At 33.1% G+C, this 12,678-nt stretch overlaps 1 protein-coding gene across 2 annotated transcripts; it reads left to right on the forward strand.

The window, feature by feature from the left end:
* Nucleotides 1-7,057: 7,057 nt before the first annotated feature.
* On the forward strand, nucleotides 7,058-9,001 carry LOC106771547 (putative phosphatidylglycerol/phosphatidylinositol transfer protein DDB_G0282179). 2 transcript variants are annotated; one of them, XM_022785523.1, is made up of 4 exons: nucleotides 7,058-7,268; nucleotides 8,042-8,146; nucleotides 8,475-8,647; nucleotides 8,833-9,001. In XM_022785523.1, exons 1-4 carry the CDS (start codon nucleotides 7,181-7,183, stop codon nucleotides 8,926-8,928), a joined length of 462 nt encoding a protein of 153 aa, XP_022641244.1. In that variant the 5' UTR covers nucleotides 7,058-7,180; the 3' UTR covers nucleotides 8,929-9,001. The 2 variants fall into 2 exon arrangements, with proteins under 2 accessions (XP_022641244.1, XP_014513029.1); XM_014657543.2 differs by having other exon boundaries at nucleotides 7,071-7,268; nucleotides 8,490-8,647.
* The last annotated feature ends 3,677 nt before the right edge of the window (nucleotides 9,002-12,678 follow it).

Here is a 12,678-nt window from a genome sequence, read left to right on the forward strand (position 1 = left end):
AATGCAGTTTGGCAAAAGGGAAGTGAGATTCATCAAAATAACATGTCTGCAAATGATTATTTTTCCATTGGACAGATCATAACATTTATAGCCTCTATGATTATTTGGGTATCCCAAAAAGACACATGGTGTGGAACGGGGTTGTAATTTGTTAATTGAGGTGGAGGGAAAAAGAGAATAACACAAACAACCAAAAACCCGTAGATGTGTATATGATGGATGTTTATGATAAAGTATTTGAGTGGGGGAATAATTTGATAGTAGGTTACTTGGAAGTATGTTCAAGAGGTAGGTTGCCATGTTAAGTGCATGATGCCAGAACGATGATGGCATAGAGGAATGAGCAAGGAGAGTTCAAATGAGGTTGTTAATGGTTCTTATTTTTCGTTCGGCTTTGCCATTTTGGGGAGAGGTATGTGGGCAAGAAAAACGAAATTGCATGCCATGAATGTGACAAAATTGTTTAAAAGACTCGTTATTGAACTCCTTCCCATTATCACATTGAAAACATTTAATATTCATTTCAAATTGAGTTTGAATGAATGCATTAAAAGACAAGAAAATTTGAGAAGCCTGTGATTTGTTGCCAATGGGAAATGTTCATAAAAAGTTACTGTAATCATCCAAGAAAAGAATGAAATACTTATGACCTGCAGAACTTAAAGTTGGTGATGTCCACAAATCACTATGTATTATATCAAAAGGTTTGGTAGTGGAAGAATTTGAAACATAATGTGGTAACTTAACATGTTTCCCAAAAACACAAGATTGACATATAGAAGAACAAGTAGAATGTTTGCATTCAATAAATTTATTTTGCCTATGAGAACGTAAAACAGGTGCACTCGAGTGTCCCAAACGATTATGCCATAAAACGGAAGAAAGGGCTGCAAAATGTGATGAAGTGGTGGTTGGTGGAGTCGTGGTGATAGGATATAGGTGCCTAGTGCTATCACATCTCATTAATGGCATCACTATCGGAAAGTCCTTCACACAAAACCCAAAAGGATCAAATTCAATAGACACAGTTGTTAAACGACGTATAGAGATCAAGTTTTTAACAAGTTTAGGGGCATGCAAAACATTGTTTAAAGTCAAAGGTGGGTGGGGAGGTGATAAATTTGTTTGTCCATATCCGTGAATTGGAACTTCATGTCCATTTCCAACAAATTATATTTTTGTTAGTGCTCAAATTAAAATAAGACGAGAGAGTACCTCGAGAAGCGGACATGTGAGATGTTGCGCCGATGTCCATGTACCAATTTTCATAAGGAACATTCAGAGATAAAGTGTGCATTGCTACATTAATGTCAATGGGTGTAGGTTGTGAAGGAGGTCCATTAGTTGTGAATGCCTGTTGGGGACGATTGCCGAGGATTTTGGGCTGACGTGTAGGAGGAGGTGGAGTCCATGAAAAAGTAGGGTAAGGAGCAACCCATGGTTGTGGTCCCTAAGGTCCCCATGGTGGGTATGACATCCACTGGGACTGTTGATGCTGCCATGGTCATTGTGGTGATGGTCCACCATGTCGTTGACCATTGTGGTGGTGGGTGTTGTTGCGACCTCTACCACGACCACCACCATTACGTCCTCGTCCACGATTTGGGTCACGTTTCAGGTCATTGTTGCCATGACTAGAGAAAGGATGAGTGCTGGAATTGTTGATGCGGTTAACATTGGAGACAACATCAATTGAATGATTGGTTGTGAGGAAAGCAGTGTCGACATTGTTGACGGTGGAGGCGACTTGCTTTGCTTTGCGAGGTTCTTCAAGGATTAACCTTGATCGTGCCTCATAGAAAGGGGGTAAAGGATTAGTCTGCTGAATGAAAGTAGCAATGCCATCATAGTTCTCATTTAAACCTACAATTAATTGAAGAACTAGTCTTTGATTTAACACTGGTGCACCAACGTTAGATAGTTGATCAGCAAGCATTTTGAGCTCTTGGCAGTATGCCGAGATGTTGGGATAGTCGTCCATATGAACGTGAGTGAATTGATTCTCCAAGTAGACAACGCGTGAGGGTTTGTTGTCTTGAAAGATATTTTGCAGTCGTTCCCATGCTTGGTGTGCAGTGGAATCTGGTTGCAAGATGATGTGGAGAAGATCGTTGGAGATAGTGTTGTAAATCCATTGAAGCACGATAGAGTCCAAGCGAGACCAAAGTGCGGAATTGACTTCAACAATCGTTTCCGTATTAGTGTCAATTGATCGGGATGTAGGTGGGAGAATGTGATCGAGAACTTGGTATGCTTGACAATGAATTTTGAACAACTCTGTCCATGAAGAATAATGACCTTTGTCCATTTCTAAAGTGATAAAGATGAAATGCTTGACGTTGTTGACAACAAGGGCAGGGTGGAACTTGGTCTGGTCAACCATTGATATAAGGGAGAAAAAGAGATGAAAGAAAGAGAAGAGGAGGGAGGCACTGTTTTGAAAGGGTAAGTAGGGTTCATAGAGGATCAAATACTAACTACTGATACCATGTTAGAAATTATCTCCCGTGAATTTCATTGATATGATAGTATGAATATATACATCAAAGCAAGAGGAATTATAGCATATGATTAGGGATCCTGTGATTATGAATCCCTATGATTAAGTTCTAATAATTATTTACAAGAGAAATATCTGTTATGCATTTATTTTCGTTATCTAACAGAGGCAACAAAAACTGTAGAAAAAAACTTATGATATATGTTTTAACTATTATTATATGTCATAATTTCTTTAAGTTTGAACTTTGTGATGCCACACTCAAACATGATTCATTTTCCATAGTATCTCTGTTTCCAATTTTCACACTCTTGCAATCCTTTACATATTACTTTTATTAAACATTATATAGCTTAAAACTTGAGAAGGGCTGAACCATGAAGGCTACATTTGCTATAGGTTGTCAAGAACTCCAATTTTTTGATTTAAAGAGCTGCATCAACCTCCAATAGCAGGTGAAAAGGAAGAAACTGGACTTTGAAACCTACTACATGGTAAACAAAGAGAAGAACTACTCTAGAAAGAAAAGCTTATGCTGGAATTTACTTGCTATAGGGAGTTGTTTTTACCAAGGATAGTTAGCCAACTAGTTTTACAAGTAGCACCTATGTATAAAATAGGAATTATGTAATACAATTAGGGAGTTTCTGAGTGTTTATCAGTTTTTGACAAATTAATTGTATTTCTAACATTTATACTTTATTTTATATAATAGATATAATACCTTTTTTGGTCCTAGTTTTGGTTAGGAATATTCAAAATGGTCCCCATTTTATTTTTTTGTTCAACGTAGTCATAAAGAATGTAATTTGTGTTCAATTTAATCCTTTTTTTGTTCAATGTAGTCCTAAAGAACGTAATTTGTGTTCAATTTAATCCCTATTTGTGGTTCACGGAGTTTTTAAAAAGGAATAATTGAACACAAATTACATTCTTTAGGACTAAAGTGAACAAAAAAAAAAAACAAATGGAGACCATTTCGAATGTTACCAACCAAAACTGGGACAAAAAAATGTATTTTACCTATATAATAATATTTAATTTGGTTATTTATTCATTATTGATTTATTATTAAAACATTTGTTATGATGATTAAATAATTTAAATCACTAAAAAAATAAGTTACTACATTATCGGCGGTTTTGGAGACAACCCCTGTAAATAGGGGTGATTTTGGTGAAACCCCGACTATTTTTGGCAGTTTACGTAAAACACTGGTTATTTCCGGCAGTTTTTACAAACCCTGGCTATTTTTGGCGGTTTTTACAAAACTCCGGCTATTTTCAGCGGTTTTTACAAAATCCCAGCTATTTTCGACGATTTTTATAAAACTCCAACTATTTTCGGCAGTTTTTACAAAACACTGGCTATTTCCGATGATTTTTACAAATCCCCGACTATTTCCGACGATTTTTACAAAACCCCAGGTAATTGCGATGGTTTTTGAAAAAACCACCAGTAATGTTTAACGACGTTGCTTTTACCCGCATTTTTTTAACCCCGGGAAACACATTTTCCAAGGATTAAAACTACCGATCATGCTAAAAATAACTTCTGAAAAAACTACGTATTTTTGTAGTGTAAAAAGGTTTAAATAACCTTTTTCTCCTCGAAGTAATTATTTTTTAAAATTGGAAAAATATTAAGAAATTACATAAGCATCGAAATTTAATTTATTTAAATAACTAATTATGTATAATTCGTTTCATATGCCAATTAAAAAAAAAAATATATATATATATATATATATATATATATATATATATATATATATATAACAACAAAAAATACTATACTTTAAAAAATAAAAAAGATGTTTATACACATTAAGTAACCAGGGCAAATAAACTTCAAGGAATTGCTTTGCAGTGGAAAGATGTCACATGATGTCATGTAAAGTGTATCTTATGTTTCAAATATTCACAATTGTTTCTTAACTTTTATTAAATACTTTATATTTTGTAATCTTTCGTATAAATTAACTATACTTTCATTTTTTATTAATTACTAGACAACGTCTCTAAACAAGAGACTTAATTTGAACAACTACAAAATTAAATCAATTAAATAAAAAGGATTAACACTACAAAAATAAAGGATTATAGGAGAGGTTTCTTTCCCGAAGTTTTGAAAACATCTCCTAATTAATTGTTATTTATGGACAATTAGTAGGTCTTACACTTTACAAATATGATTAATTATTGGATTTGATTGCTTAAAATATATTGTGTTAATGGTTAATCAATATGTTTGGCTGAACAAGCCTTATAAATATACGATCAATATTAAGGTAAAATGATCCCTCATATCTGACTTGAGCGTTAGAGTATCTTCTACAAGTCAACAACCCATGGCTTCTTCCACTGTTGTCACTTTTGACCTTTCTTTCTCTTTTGTCATAGGTTCCTCTAACATATTCATATATACTTTTTGTTAGTTTATTTATAAGGAACAAGGTTCGAGTGCCACTCTTTCCTCTTTCGGGAGGGTAGAAAGGGTAGGATGTCTCGCCCGTAGGTTTTCCAATCGAACTGAGTATAGTGCCCGTTGTGAAAGTAGCAGAGTTTTTACTCATAAGTCTTGAGGAGCAGGGGAGATAGATCTGCGGTGGAGAATAACTCGAATGGTCCTATTTCGGTGAACAAGTTTTATATGAGAGAGTACAAAAAGGTCAATGTATCTTTTGTAGTTATTGGTTTTGTTGTACTTAATTGAATATGTCATGTTAACCATATTACTTTGTTAACTAATAATTGATGTGTTGATGTTGTATTAGATGATGAATATGGTAGATTATCCTTATTGTTTGTGTGTGAATGCGATGATCGTATAACTCTTATTGTTATATAGGTGTTCCAGTTGATAATTAGAGCGGAAAGAAGTCGGAAATGGAACGTGAAAGATTTCTTTTGTTTTCGAACATTTTCAATTAATTTGATTTATGTTATTTGTTTTAAGTTGACTTGAAAATTAATAAATATCTTTTTAATTGAATTGTAGTGGATTATTGTTTATTTTCTCAGTCTAAGATTTATACGAATGTTTTCTTTTGTTTTCACTTTAAAAGAACAATTTTTTTTATCTCTCAACAATAAAAAATGGGATGTTACCATACCTGTATTCAAATTTAGTATTTTCTAAAGTTAAAATGGTGATTATATATCTCACAAATTACATTGTTGTATTGTGAAGAGTGTCCCTCAAACTCAAGTTCACGCTATATTATAAAAATATCATATATATATATATATATATATATATATATATATATATGGATTTAGGGTTTACGAGTTGAAATTTTTAATCTATCAGTTTGTTTTAGCTCGGCTTGCTTAATTCATTAAATTAGCAAATTAAAAATAAATAAGTGACTCATTAGTTTATTTTGTTTTTAATTTTTTAAATTAAAAATTAAAAAAATAATTAAAAAGATTAAATTTTTATATTATATTTCTACAGATATAAATATGTAAAACTATTATAATTTAAATTTAAGTCATTAACACTTACCAATTAAATTCTAATTATTAGATATAATAAAATAATTTACATGTAAATATAATAATTATTTTAATTTATCCAATTAAAAATATTAATTAATTAATTAAAAATTTAGAAAATTCTTATATAATTAAATATGTTTTAAATATTTACTAATAAGTATATATACAAAATAAAAATAAAAAAATTAAAATTTCTTATGTATTTGTACATTGTTATTTTGATATTAGCTTTTATCCATAAAAAAAACTTCATCAAAGGCTATCACATACACCATTAAGTTTAATAATTTCGTGAGTCATGACTTACATGGGAGCAATTATAACGAGTGATGGATATATTTTCTTTTAGCGTTTCAAAGTAAGTGGTTGGTTCTAGCTTGTTCTTTTCATATGTTTATTTTTTCTTTACTTGCATGACATGAATAATATTGTGACAACAAAAATATTTATTCTCAATCAAATTCTGATTGTTAGTGAAATTTTGATTAGTATTGTAAGTTTACTATGTTATGAACTTCTTGTATTGATAGAATATAATTAATTGTTCCTTCCACTCTTTTTTCTTGATTTGTATTTCTAATGTATGAATTAGTTATTTTAATTCCAATTGTAAAATAATATTTTTTATTCTTAAAATTTTAAATTTTAAAATTTTCATCTATGCTGTTAAAGTATAACTTTTAAATAATGATATAATACACGAAGTATCATCGAACCTTCTGTGTTATTTCATATCTTACATTAAGATGGAAGGTCTCACTGTAAAAACCAAAATACAAAAAATTATATTACAAACTTATTAAATTAAAACTAAAATGATAAAATAAATATATTGAATAAACAAATAACTTATTTTAAGAAGAAACATATACATTATACATAACCCCTTTAAAATGTTGATGTAAATATTAAAAGTAGTAAACATATTTATTAATTTCGTATAATTTCCTGTATAATATATAAAATTGGAAAACGTGGGTGGGAAAGCCGTGATTTATCTAAAAGTATGACAGCGAGATATTGTTTTGTAATTAAGGGTGACAGCGAAAATTAAACAAGCAAAACAAACTATAAATAAGATCCTTAAGCCTATGCTTATCCATGCCTATAAAAGGTGGCAGAGAAGAACATTAAGTGGAAGCAAAGTTGCTTGAGCTCTTTCCCGCCACTCTTCTCTATGGAAATCTTAAGCTCCAAGTTCTTCTTCTTTTCAACTCTCTGTCTTCTCTGCGCATTTACCAACGCCGCAGAAATTCGCTATTGCGGTTAATCCCTTAACCCTTTCTCCTGTTTTTTTTTTCTCCCTAAGATATGATCTTATCAAGTTTTTTTTTTCTTTTTTGGGTAAAAGGTTTCAAATTTTAGTTCCAGAAGCATTTATAGGTCAATTCTTGATGCAGTGGAAAATTATGGGAATAAGGTTTGGTACTGGAACTGTGTTGCAGAAACCCCCAAAATTTCGGTGGCGGGTTTTTTCAAACCCTAGATCTGTATTCTTTAAATGAATATTGTTTCCTTGATTTGGGGTTTGAAAGTTTTAAACTTTTCCTCGAAAATGATTTTATTAAACAATTGGGTTTCTGTATACGGTTTTTTATTTATTGGATTGTGCGTAAATATTTCATCTTTATCTGTTTCTCGGCATTAATTTTATTCAGTTGGGAAATTTACCTTTGGGGAGATTTTTATTTGTATAATAATCTGAGTATAATTGAATAATGAGTTTTGCTGAATTGAGTTAACCAATTGGCTACTTCTTCGAAGTTGTCTTTTAGTTTCTAAGGATTTTTTTCTCTTTCATTAGACTTTATTATTTAATTATTTACTGATGTTTTGTTACATTATATTATCTTTTTGTTTTTTGGAAAATAATATTTAACACCATGTTTTTTTTTATTTTGACACTAAAACTTTATATTTCTTTTTCAATCATGTTTTACTCACTTTTTTTTAATTTGAAATTGTTGAATCCAGTTCTAATACTTGAAATTCATTTTTCTTTTTTTTATCGTTATTGAATAAACTGTTGCTATTTTAGATGAGAACGCTGACTACGAGGTTTCGGTCAAAGGGGTTGAGATATCTCCTGATCCCCCTGTAAGAGGCCAGCCTGTTACAATGAGCATTGATGCAAATACTGTAGGTACGATGTGATTTAACATGTTTGTTATGATACTGTGTTTCATTTCATTTTTATCATATTTTAATTTCTGTTAGTGTATCCATTCCATGCAAATGGTGTTGTTTGTTGAATGTTTGCTATCATACTTATTCATTTGTTTATTCTGTTCTCACTACACGGCTTTTGTTACAAGGCCAGATAGCTGAATGAAACTGTTGGTAGTGATTTTTTGTATGCATATATTCTGAATGTAGAAAGTAAGTTTGTTTGGGGATTTGAAGTGATACTATTCAGGTAAAGATGGATGAGATTTTGGTGGAACAATTTTGCCTATTTTCTCTGAATAAAGCATTTCATGATTCAGATAAATTATCAAATGCGAAGCTAGTGATTGGTGTGGTGATTTCCGGAGCATACATACCTATTGAGACTCATGACCTTTGTGAAGTTACGAGTTGCCCTGTTTCCGGTGGTGATTTCGTCATTACTTATTCACCAGTTTTATTTCAAATCTATCCACCTGTGAGTCAATGTTCTCTTCATTCATTGTTCATGCGTGTAGTTAGGTGGAAGAAGAAATCTTTCTATTTATGTAATTGTGTAATATCTGGGATTCTCATATAATCATTGGAATTTGGAAAGAAATCCTTGTACTCAATGAGGTCCCATTTCTTGTTCAATGCTAATTTATGATGTTGTATTTGCAGGCTAGATACACTGTGCAGATGAAATTGCTCGATGGAAATAACCAGTTAACTTGCTTCGAATTTGATTTTACTCTTGCATTGACATGGGTTGTTTAAGTCTATGATCAGGAACAAAATCATTGTATTATGTTATAGTTGACTCTTCATTCAGTTTATTTTCTTATGTGTATAACTGTGCATAACTGTTCAACAGTTATTTGTTGGTTATTTTCTTTTGTTATATTTTCTGTAATGTAGAAGATGTATTAGGTGGTTGTTGTGGTCAGAATTATATACAATATTCTGTTTTCCTTTATTATCTCTGCTTTGTATATCTTCTTTATGCTTGATTGAACCAACAAGTGACGCCCACCGTGGGGTTAAACAAGACAAGACTGTTTTTATTCACCAAGAAACAATGGCAGCAAAATTTGATATTGAGAAGTTCAATGGATCAAATGATGTTGGGTTATGGAAGATCAAGATGGAAGCTATCTTGATTCAACAAGGTTGTGATGAAGCCTTGAAGGGTGCAGAAAGTATGTCACCAGTCTTATCACAAGCGGAGAAGAAGAATATGATTGATAAGGCCAGAAGTGCCATTATCTTATGTCTAGGGGACAAGGCTCTTAGAGAGGTTGCCAAGGAAAGAAGCGCAACAGGCATATGGGCAAGATTAGAGTCATTATACATGACTAGATCATTAGCCCATAGATTGTGCTTGAAACAACAACTTTACTCGTTCAAGATGATGGAGTCGAGATCCATTGAGAAACATATTTCTGATTTTAACAAGATCATTGATGATCTTGAGAATATTGGGGTAAAACTTGAAGATGAAGATAAAGCTGTGATTCTTCTAAATGCTTTGCCTAAAACCTTTGAGCATTTCAGAGATGCTTTACTATATGGGAAAGATCAAGTGATTACTTTGGAAGAAGTCATTACTTCGATCCGAACCAAGGAATTTCAAAAACTTCAAGATTCCAAAAATATGGAAGAAATATCTTCTGGGCTTGCAGTTTCAAGGATAAAGTGGAAGAAGAGAGAAGGAAAATCAGGCAAGGCGAAGCAAGAAATCAAGAAGCAGGTTCAATGTTTCAAATGTCAGAAAATTGGTCATATTAAGAAGTACTGTCCTGAGAATGATGATCAAGACTCTCGGGTGAAAGAAATCGTTGATGTTGCAGAGGCTTCAGATGACTATGAATCTGGCTATGAATCTGCTGGAGTTTTGGTGGCTTCATCTGATGATTCCCAGAAAAGTTGGGTTATGGATTCTGGTTGCACATATCATATGTGTCCAATCAAAGATTATTTTGAGAATCTTGTTTTAAAGGAGTGTGGAACAGTGCTTCTTGGGAACAATAAAGCCTGTAAAGTGCAGGAAATTGGAGTGATTAGACTGAGAATGTTTGATAATCATGAGATGTTGTTACAAGGAGTGAGGTATGTTCCAGAACTGAAAAGGAATTTGATTTCCATAAGTGCTTTTGATCTTATGGNATATTCTACAAAGGTTGAGAATGGGTTTATGAAGGTGACCAAAGGAGCATCTGTAATTGCCAAAGGTAGTCGTGTTAATGGCTTGTATATCTTGGATGGATCCACTGTTATATCTCATGCATTTATTGCTAGTCAGTCCATGGAAGACAAGACAAGATTATGGCATTTGAGGTTGGGTCACATAAGTGAGAAAGGATTATTCAAATTGGAGAATCAACAACTGCTNATGGGTGATAAACTTCATAAGTTGAAGTTTTGTGATCAGTGTGTTTTGGGAAAAGCTCATAGAGTGAAATTTGGAGTTGGTAAGCACACTTCCACAAGACCTTTTGAGTATGTTCATGCAGATTTGTGGGGTCCATCCAGGACTCAAACTCATGGAGGAGGATCCTATTTCTTGAGTATTATTGATGATTACTCAAGAAGGGTATGGGTTTATATATTGAGAAATAAGACTAAAACATTTCAAAAATTTAAAGACTGGCATATTCAAACTGAAAATCATCAGGAGTCCAAGTTATAGGTATTAAGGACTGATAATGGTCTTAAATTTGTCTCTAATATCTTTAATAGCTATTGTGCTAACCATGGTATTAAGAGGCATAAAACTGTAGCTGCAACTCCACAACAAAATGGTCTTGCAGAAAGTATGAATAGAACCATTCTTGAGAAGGTCAGGTGCATGATCTTGTGTGCTGGATTACCTAAAGTATTTTGGGGTGAGGATGTCAATACAACAGTTTATTTGATAAATAGGAGTCCATCATCTGCTATAGAGAATAAAACACCAATGGAGGTTTGGAGTGGTAAACCTGCAGATTACTCAAATATAAAGGTATTTGGAGCTTTGGCTTATGCTCATGTGAAGAAAGACAAGCTAGAAGCCAGGGCTGAGAAATGTGTGTTCCTTGGATATGCAGAAGGTGTTAAAGGATACAGATTGTGGAGGCTGGACCCAAAACCATCAAAACTCATAATTAGTAGAGATGTAATCTTTGATGAAGCAAGGATGGGAATGCATACTTTAAACCAGGAATCAGAGATGGAGAAATTACAATTTGAGGTGGAGACTCCTATTAATAAAACTCAACAAGATCTTAATGATGACCAAGAAAGTTCATCACGTAACATTGAGCACTCATCTTCCAATCAAGCCACCAATGACTATCAACTTGTTCGTAATAGGGAAAGAAGAATCTCCAAACCAACTAAGAGATTTGGGCAAGTTGATTTAATATGTTATGCTTTAAATACTGCTGAAGAGATAAATGAACCAGATGAACCAAGAAATTTCAAAGAGGCTCTTGAGAGTGAACAACAAAAGCTTTGGTTGTGTGCAATGGAAGAAGAACTTGAATCCCTTCAGAAAAATAACACCTGGAGACTTGTAAATTTACCTAAGGGCCAAAAGGTGATTGGATGTAAATGGATCTTCAAGAAGAAGGGTGAGATTCCAGGAGTGCAGAAGGCTCGATTTAAGGCAAGATTGGTGGCAAAGGGGTTTACTCAAGTTGAAGGTGTGGATTACAATGAGATTTTTGCACCTGTGGTGAAACATTGTTCAGTGAGAATCTTGATGTCAATTGTAAACCAATTTGATTTATATCTGGAGCAATTGGATGTCAAGACTGCTTTTCTACATGGAAACTTAGAGGAAACAATCTATATGAGCCAACCAGAGGGATTTGCAGTTGATGATAAGGTATGCCTCTTGCAAAAATCATTGTATGGTCTAAAACAAAGTCCTAGGCAGTGGTACAAGAAGTTTGATGACTTCTTAATGAAGTTGAACTTCAAGAGATGTAGCTATGATAGTTGTGTCTATATACTTGAAAAGGGAGTTTGGTTGTATCTATTATTGTATGTAGATGATATTCTAGTAGCAAGCAAAGACCAAGGGATGATTAATGATCTAAAGCATGCACTGAATTCAGAATTTGAGATGAAGAATCTTGGAAAAGCTAGTCGAATTCTTGGAGTAGATATCATCAGAGATAAGCTGCAAGGTACTTTATTTTTGTCTCAAAAGATTTATATGAAGAAGATTGTGGAAAGGTTTAGAATGTATAAAGCTAAACCAGTGAGCACACCTCTAGCCCATCACATGAAACTCTCAAGGAGTCAAGACATCATGTCTGATGATGATAGAAAGAAGATGGAACCTATTCCTTATGCTTGTGGAGTAGGCAGCATTATGTACAGAATGATTTGCACTAGACCAGATCTTGCACATGCTGTTAGTGTTGTGAGTAAGTTCATGGCAGAACCTGCACCTGCTCATTGGGAAGCTCTGAAGTGGATTCTCAGATATGTGAATGGAACTTTAAACTCAGGTCTTCTATATCAGAGAAAGACTCATTT

The sequence above is a fragment of the Vigna radiata genome, chromosome 8 (assembly GCF_000741045.1).
Source record: "Vigna radiata var. radiata cultivar VC1973A chromosome 8, Vradiata_ver6, whole genome shotgun sequence".
NCBI lineage: Eukaryota > Viridiplantae > Streptophyta > Magnoliopsida > Fabales > Fabaceae > Vigna > Vigna radiata.

Excerpts from the sequence above, each read along its gene's own strand:
- LOC106771547 (XM_022785523.1), top strand. The coding sequence starts at position 7,181 with ATGGAAATCTTAAGCTCCAAGTTCTTCTTCTTTTCAACTCTCTGTCTT. Across the intron at positions 7,269-8,041 it reads CGCAGAAATTCGCTATTGCG|ATGAGAACGCTGACTACGAG; the intron begins GTTAATCCCTTA and ends TTGCTATTTTAG. Across the intron at positions 8,147-8,474 it reads CATTGATGCAAATACTGTAG|CATTTCATGATTCAGATAAA; the intron begins GTACGATGTGAT and ends CTCTGAATAAAG.